This window comes from Pygocentrus nattereri, chromosome 6 (assembly GCF_015220715.1).
Source record: "Pygocentrus nattereri isolate fPygNat1 chromosome 6, fPygNat1.pri, whole genome shotgun sequence".
Lineage (NCBI taxonomy): Eukaryota > Metazoa > Chordata > Actinopteri > Characiformes > Serrasalmidae > Pygocentrus > Pygocentrus nattereri.
This window is the reverse complement of record NC_051216.1, coordinates 24,526,506-24,535,227: the sequence shown is the minus strand read 5'-3', so window position 1 is coordinate 24,535,227 and position 8,722 is coordinate 24,526,506. Positions and strand designations below refer to the sequence as shown.

The 8,722-nt window shown below is 38.6% G+C and overlaps 1 protein-coding gene across 1 annotated transcript; it reads left to right on the top strand.

The window, feature by feature from the left end:
• Positions 1–1,093: 1,093 nt before the first annotated feature.
• tnfsf11 (TNF superfamily member 11) lies at positions 1,094–7,904 on the top strand. The gene is given in 5 exon segments (XM_017710864.2): positions 1,094–1,299; positions 3,300–3,329; positions 5,713–5,839; positions 5,928–6,181; positions 6,183–7,904. Coding segments are annotated over 5 exon segments (768 nt in total). The 5' UTR covers positions 1,094–1,113; the 3' UTR covers positions 6,354–7,904.
• Positions 7,905–8,722: the final 818 nt, after the last annotated feature.

Sequence of the window (8,722 nt, the reverse complement as noted above, 5' to 3'; positions counted from 1 at the left end):
TCGCGAGGTTCTTAATAAAGAGTAGAAGATATTTTGCTGTTGCTGTTAACTGTTACCATTTAATCATATTAAATTACTTTGCATAATTATGATTCGTCTTTGGACAGATGAGAACTGAATTCTAATGAATGTTGCGTCATTTTCAAATAGAGTCACATCCTGCATGCTTCCAACCCACTCCATGTGAATCAACTCACTATTGTCTCTCAGATCAGTAGCTCTTTTAGATCTCATCCCTTAGTGGTGTCCCCTCATGGTATCCAGGAATTGACATTAAACCCTTACATGACCAGGGCCCAAGGTTTTAATACACACTTCTATAACCTAAGAATAGCTCAGCCAATGTACATCAAAGTAACTGTAGTTACTGAATAATAAGCCTTAGTATGTAATAAACCTGTGATTTCAAAGGGGTTAACTGTGATTACTGTATGTAATTTGCTCAGTGCTTCACATTGTTTTGAAAAACACTGTTAAATACATTAAAATATTAAATAGTAATTTTCCCTTCTAGAAGTACAGTTTGTCTGATTAATGTTTACAGTAGTGTGTAAGGTACCTTTTTAGTGTTATTTGGGAGAAGAAAACAGTCCAGTCAAGGCAAATTCTGAAAGTTTGTAAGACAGTGTTTTACCAAAGAGCACCGTTAATTTAGGAAGCATGGCTTATTAACTTTATTAACGCTAACTAACTTATTTACGTCACTGATGCTAATTTAAATACTGTCTGAGATATATGGAAATAATGCCCAGCAATATTGCAACTCCAATGCATTACCAAGTGCTTTACTTCATTGTTTTCTGTCTGGCTGGAAGAGACACATAAATCAGACACATAAATCTGCATTCAACACAACTATTAACTATTAAGCACTTCACTAGACGTTTTAAATTAAAAGTCAACATCATCTTATGAAGCATATTATGGAGCTCCCCACATCATTACCAAGTAAACAGTCCACACACATTCAGCGTTCGGCCAGACGAACCCCTATTATCTGATTGGCTGTCTGCGCACTCAGGCAGCGGAGCTGCTTCGCCCACCCACCGTTATATGAATCCCCGTTCATGACAGACTTCCTGCCACTCAGAAGACTATTGGAAGCGAGCGCTCATGGCAGCTAATGACTATCGCGGTTACCTGCGGAACCATACGGCCATGGAGAACGGCGAGGCGCGGCTTCATGCGGCTCACAGCACTCACAGACCACTCATCTTCGGCACGCTGGCTGTTATGGGGCTGCTGCAGGTCGCCTCCAGTGTCACCATCCTGCTGCACCTCACCGGCTATCTGCACGAGGTAAACCCGCTCGCACGCACCGGAGCTGCGGCTGCAGCCTGCCCGGCACCGCGCTGGAAGGGAAGGAAAAAGAGAAAGGTTAACTCGTAAAAACCTCGAGGTTCCTCTTTGCTTACGCTAAGTACGAAGGGAAAAACGCACCGTCTGTCGTTGAAAACAGAGTTTTAGTGCTCGGGCGGAAGATTTTTTTAGCGGTTAGTGCTGCGTGACTTGTTTCGTTTTACCTCACCTCCCTACCTGGCGTCTGGAAATCTGAGGAGATTGACACACTCCGCTCTGCTCAGAGAGCTGGAAATGGCGGTTGGAGCTTATCTTGTACGCCTTAGTGAAAAGTCTTTGAAGATGATCTAATCCGACTGAAAAGCTCTTTTCTGAGATGGTGCAGCATTGCCTCATGTGTTTGTAACACGCTTGATTTTCCATCTCGATAAGTTCACTGATTTTACTTCTTCGCGTTTTTCAGTCTTTTTTGAGACTTTTTGACTCCCCACAGTCTGTGACTTTGTCAAGAGGTTTTTCTCTGACTGTAAAATGGGGCCATTCAAAAACGCTGAACGACAAATAAGCTTAAAGTGGCTTCATGTAGGCTACTGAAACAACAGCCTAGAAACCCCAGAGCTCTCTTGCTTACTGCTGGTCCTAAGCGCTCTGTCTAAGAAGTAGCAATCTCGCTGTGTACTCATAATTCCATGCAGTTGTTACTGGAAGTATTAATGGAATCACAGGTTCATTCCCTCGCCGTTGAGGGTAGTTATGACCAGTAGTAGTGAGAGGGGTTTGTTTTAGTACATAATGCCACGTTTAAGCTTATTTCACGTTTCATCGTTTTTGGAGGTCCTGTAAAACGCCAGTGTTGATCTCTGCCGCTGGAAGTCAGTGTGATTTATTAGTGGTGAATGGGATGCTGTTGAAAGGTGGGGAACATTACACTACGTTGTGTTTCTATTTTTCATTACATGATAAGATCTCTTCTCATGCCATTTGGTCGAAACATGAGCACTTCTGAGCTCCAAAAGTAAACAAGAGAGACAGAAAAGGGGGGGAAATCCTTACTTTAGGAAGTCTTTGTGTACCATAAAAAAAAATCCATAAATCTCACATGCAGTCACTGGTGTGTTAAGTTTTTCATCCTGACACAAAATGCAGCGCTTGCAAAGAAAACATGTAAAGGATCTCAGCTGCTCTCTTCTTCTGATTAATTTAGGGCTCTTGCGCCCTAACTAATCATCACAGCTTAACAAGCATGGGAAAAGCTGCAGGCTTGTCAATACATGTAGTCGACCGTAATCCAAGCCAGCTTTTCTTGTTTGAAAGTTGTAAAGAATAATGGTATGTTGTTTTTCGAGTCTTTGGCATAAATAGCAGTGTGCGTTTGAGGCTTTTTGTGTTCTGGGGAGAGCCCAAGAAGCAGACGCAAAGGAGAAAAAAGACAAAATTCGGTTGTGTTTGGCACACAGTTCAGATTGGCTTTGGAAACAGATGCAGAAAGAAAATCTTCCAATGAACAGAACATTAAAGCTGCCGGTTTTTGGTCGCCTCAACTTTTCATACAGTAAATGGAAATCTCTCTCTCTCTCTCTTTCCTGCTAACGGCAGTTCCACCTGTAAGCACTGAGTCATGAATTTGACACTCTTTCTTGCCCATGTGTGGTATTTTTGGCTTTCAGATCTTTGTTGACTGTACTGTGCTGAGCATGTCAGTTTGCAAGTTTGAACTCTTTTCTTTTTCCTTCTTAAAGTTCAACTAAAGAAGTTTGGGAAGAGGCTGTGTTTCTATCAGTGCTTGTTGTAAAACAGGCTCTTCAGAGACATGTGTTTCACATTGTTATATCTGTCTTGATAAGATTCACCCTGTAACCAGAACTATGTTTTTCAGTAGGTTATACAAATTACAAAAGTATGCAACTGGCCCATATTGAGTCATTAATGCCATTTTACGGGCAGCAGTTTCTCGTAATGGGATACAGCTGTGTGACTGAATGGTGTTTGTTGTTTTGCAGGTGAACCTGTCTTCAACTGAGCCTGTTAAGGTGAGTTAGTGTTCATGATGCCTTTTTGTTTACCTTTACCAGCATAGTTATTGTAAGATTAGTTATCCCAGAGCCGGTCTGATCTTATATTGGTGCTATGCTGCTCTGCCTTTAAAGCTCTAGAAAGCTATTTAGTGAAAACTTGCTGAAACAATACATTTCCTTCATAAGCAGAAACCAGGAAATGCTAGTGTTGGTACCTTCCTTGTAAGGAAAAAAGGGCATAAAACAGTGTGTAGTTGGAAAGAACTGATGTTCTTTTTTGCTAATGATAGCCAAGTTGCATTCTTGAGTATGTGCTTAGAGCTGCTGTTTTCTCATAATTTGTTTAAAGCAAAGGATAAACATTGTGCTGCATACCACAGCTGCTGTAAAACATTTCCTTAACCATGGTGGTTGGGCTGCATGTATAAAGGTCAAGCCCAAGAACATGGGCCTGCTCTTTGTCAGGATAACCACTATGAGGATTTAACCAGCATATCATTGGCCAAATCACTTGCATTTACAACAAGTGACATGTTTATGTTACCTGAAGGTGGTTTATAACCAGAAAATATCAGCTGCATGTTGATGGTGTTGTTCTCAGTACTCCTTTTGGAGCAACAGGAAAAGCCTTGGAACGCTTGTTATGTTAGTATGTAGCATTGGTAATAGTCTCATTGGCACAAGTAGTAATTGCCTGCATAATTGGGACACGTGCAGTATGGATTACACATATGAGGGTTTGGGTAATGAGTTCATGGTCATGCTCTGTTCTCTATGAACTGACAATTTGTGTAGTTTGACAGTGATGAATATACTGTTTTTAACATTTATCCCATGGAAAAGCTAAATCTAAACTTAAAAAAAACTGTTTAAATCTGTCATGTCTCTTGTTCTGTTTTTTATTGCTCAAGTGCAGTCCAATTGGAGAGGTTGTATATACTGGCCTGCACTTTGTTTGTGGTCAACCAAAACTCTTATGGTCATAGCATCTGAAAAGCACCCAGAACTCTGCACTGAAGTCAGCTAATCAGGCTGTTTAATCAAGTTTGCAGTTACGATGTTTGCTGTGTGACGATAGTCATAATATTTGGAAAGGTTTGTGAAAAACAGTATTGTGTTTCAAAACACTTGGTATGTTGTACATATGTGTACCCATAAGATATTTAAGTTCAAAAAGTGGCTGCAATTGTGAGAAAGAGATTGAAATTATATATCACTTATATTTGGTAATTTTCTTCACTGGTCCTTCAGTGGACAAAGCAAACAACCACAGTGATAGCAATCATGAGTCATCTGCAAGGTTTACAACCCCATACACCTTCAAGTGCCAGAAAACAAAAACGTATTTCAACTTTCAGCCTAGTTTTTAACAATATAGGTAGCGAAATGTTAAAACACCTGTCACCTCTTACCAGTTTGGATAGATGCTTAAGAGAACCCACTCTCTGTGAGAGTGGTGAGACAAAAATAGCCTAATGACAGAAATATTTTAATTATTAACAAATAATTAACAAAGTTACAAATGTCTTTTTAACAGAATTTTGAGGCACACCTCAGTAAACATCTCAGTTTACTATATAGAACCTCACTTTAAGGAGCCACTTATGTAAATAAGACTTTCTGTGAGGAAATATAGCTGTACAGTACAGTTTAATGCTTACATTAGCACTCTAATAATAGAGGCTTATGCAGAGCAACAACCTCCTCACTAAAATGTACAATCTGTATGTTTACCATGTTCTGTCCTGTAACTCTCAGCTAATCAAGGGTTATGACTTTATTTTAATTCTTATGTAAGCCTCTTTGTATAAGTCATGAAATGCTTGACCTTGAATCATGACTGAATCCCACAAAGTTGGCATGAGGGGATTAGTTGAGAGATTCTGTCAGACTACAGCTGATATTTTTTGCTCGAGTAATACCAAAATAAGACATAATCTATGTAAAGTATGTTGAGCTTGACAGCTGTATGACACCATACAGTTAATTAATAGTAGATAAAGACTCAGATTTACTGTTAACCTCTGCTGTTAAATCCCAGGCCTATTATATATTAGAACGTCAGTAACCACAGGGACTAACTATATTCAGGGACTTCAGTGCATGTTGGCTGAGCTGTTCTTAGGTTATAGAAGTTTGTAATAAAACTTTGGGACTGACAGTGGGCCCTGTGCATTTAACTGTTTAATGTGTTGTAATTACTGTAACTATTATACTGTTATTTAGCAATTTTGAAAATGTGTGTTGTTCTAACCTGTTTGTGAAAGGGGAGCATTTATGGCTTAGCTGTTTAATCCAAAACATGTTCCATGTCATAGCTTCCTTGTGAACAGTCTTACTTTATATTCTAAAAGTGGACCTTTCCTTTACGCTCCAAATGTGTTTTATTTTTTCTCAGGAGGCTCAATCTGAACATATAATGGCTGATGCGCTGAGAGACATAAGGAAAAAGGACAAACCCAGAAAAAAAGACTCAATTCCAGTAGCTCACCTTTCTGTCAAGACTCCCATTGACTTCTCAAAAAGTAAGTAAATGCTTCTAGTCAGTTTGATTTTGCTTTTATGTCATGTTTAGTGCTTTTATACTGAAACATCCTGTGATTGAATTTGCAGCTGATCCTAATGCTGTGACCACAGTCTACTGGGATGAACTCCGAGGCACTCTGAATAAGATCAGATACCATGATGGGCGGCTCTTAATGGAGGAACAAGGATTGTATTACGTATACGCCAAGACTTGTTTTCGCTATGCCCCTGAACATGCCACGAAGAAACAGGACGTTAGCAATGTCCAGTTGTTCCAGTATATTTACCATGAGATCCACACCCAGTCGAAGATGAGACCTGTTCTCCTTTCAAAAAGTGGCAGGGACATTACAGTGGGGTAAACCAAAGTTACAACATGTACTTGCGTGCAAACAGGGAAGAAGTGCTCGGTTGAAAGCAAGTGATGGCATTTTTGTCAATGTATCCAATTCACGGCTGTTGGATCCAGAACCGGAGGGGACTTATTTCGGTGCTTTTAAAATGAGCAACTGACATCTGTTTCTTTTTGCTACTGAACTTGTTTATGCACATTTTACAACCTTATGAACATTTTCAAAATGACCAAGAACCACTGAGCACTTATTTTAGATCACTGACTTTTGACTTTTATTTTTGTTCAACATTGAGTATATTGTACATCATTTAAGGGCACATCTGACTTCACTTGTAAGCAAACAGTTAAGTGTGGCATCAAAGTTTTGAATTATTAATCTTAGCTGCCACTGCAGGTCTTAAGAAGGCATTGCTGTTTTTAGTGTGGACTTCAACATCTTTCCAGTTAAAATATCACAACCTCGTATTCAATTGAACATTTTGAAGTTGCAGATTTTAGCAAGGAAGTTCAAGCTTTTGGCTGTTGTTTACATTTGGCCAATGTTTGTTAGTGGCAGACTATAATAAGTTAAAAAAGCTCTAAAGCTGCCCCTTTGTATTTATGTAGCATCTACGGGAATGCACTTATGGACATCTGTCACCTAAGATTTTATAGTGATAGTTCAAAGCCCAAGAGATTGCTGCGGGTGGCAGGTCAGGTGTTGGTACAGGAACAACAGAGGACTCTTAAACAACAGCGCTACATGCTCGCATTTTCCAAAGCTGAGGAACCCCTGCACTGTGGAGTAGTGCTCTTTGCCTTCTCTAACAAACCCGATTCAGCTCCTTGGTTAATAATTGACCTTTCAGCTGAGTCAGGTGTGTTAAGCAGCCAGAAAGCCCAATTTTATGGAGTGTGTTACGGGGTCTGCAGGACTGGGGTCGATAATCATTTTTCAAAAACTTACAAATAATATAGAATTTTAAACTTGTTAGTAGACTCAAAGCTTGTCACAGAGAGAGAACTTAGCACTGACGGGGGTTTTAGTATAAACAAGATCTAAAGAAAAACAGCTGTTGGGTATCTGCAGCAGTCTATCGCACACAGTAGTAGTAATTTGAATAAGATTTATGCAAAATGACTTTGAACAAGACATTCACACAAAGGTAAATACAATCAAGATAGCTGGACTGTCTTTTTATCATTGTGAGACCTGAAATGATTGACAGAGGAATACATTGAACCAAACTGAGTTTGGTACACTCTAATTTAACAGTTCTTTTTCATTTTACTCCTTTTGGAGAAAATGAGAAAATGCACTAAACATATTTATTTATTTTTTATGATGAAAGAGATGGACCATTTGTGAAATGCTCTGTCTTATTGTAAAATTATGTACAGTGTGTTTGTCTGCCTGTGTTCCCTGCTTTCCAGAGATTTTGGGTGACAGGACTGTAGCTCAGTTGTATAAGTGCTTTATGTCAAAGGGAAGCACAGACCTTCTTCTTAAAGCTTATTTTGAGTGGTTTCTCATTAAAGAAACTTTGTATTTATGTATTATTTCTTTGACAATTCTGTGCAAAATTCAATTCAAAGCAGAATTTATTGTTCAACATACCGTTTTAAATGTCAAACCTGAATTTTAAGAATTTTTTCATATCTCAGCAAATGTTTTGTTTACTTGTATGTTTTATTTATATCATTTTAACTAATAAAAATACTTTTCTAAATATGCCTGAAGTGCTGCATTCTGAGTTCATGAAAATTATAAAAAATAGTGTACTGTTGACAGGCAGATCCATTAAGGTTTTTTTTATTTGTCAATGTTTTGAAAGATCTTACTAAAGTTCCATTTGACAGTTTGCTAGTAGTATGTGGATTAATATACAATTTGGCTGCTCCTTCAAGCACACTAGGTCTAATTCCCAAATAGACTTCAATTAAATAAGCATAGTGGGTTCTGTTCTTATTGTCTGGTGCAATTTATGCTAGTTTGGTAGATAAACCAACTTTTTTCCTCTTTTGTTTATTTGCCTGCTTCTTATAATGTGTTTTTATAGTAAACAGTCCTGATTTCCTGAGAGACTAAATACGGTTACTTTGAATGCTGCACTCATTAATTTAAAGGGTGAAGTAGTTTACTGCTCCACTGGGCCTTTTTTTTTTCCAAAAGCCTATTTTTCAGAGCAAGTCAATTCTAAAGGCTCACAGCATTCTATTGTTTATCTCACAAACTGAACAAACATAGGGGCTGAGGATTGTTCGTTTTCATATGTTCATTGGAGGAAACTTCATAAGGCGTTTGTATATTGCTCAACACAGGCCTCTAGTCTAAGCACTGTGGTTTCTAAAGAAAACCAAAAGCCAGTGGAGCTAGCCACATATAGGGCTGGTTATCACCCGTATTTACTATATGCTGCTGACAGCAACCCAGTTTTACCCTGATGTTTAAGAAACGCCGTTTAGGCTGTATATCTAAAATATTTAAAAACCGACATGTCTTAAAATGATCACACTTGACATTGTAACGCATCATTACTATTACTAT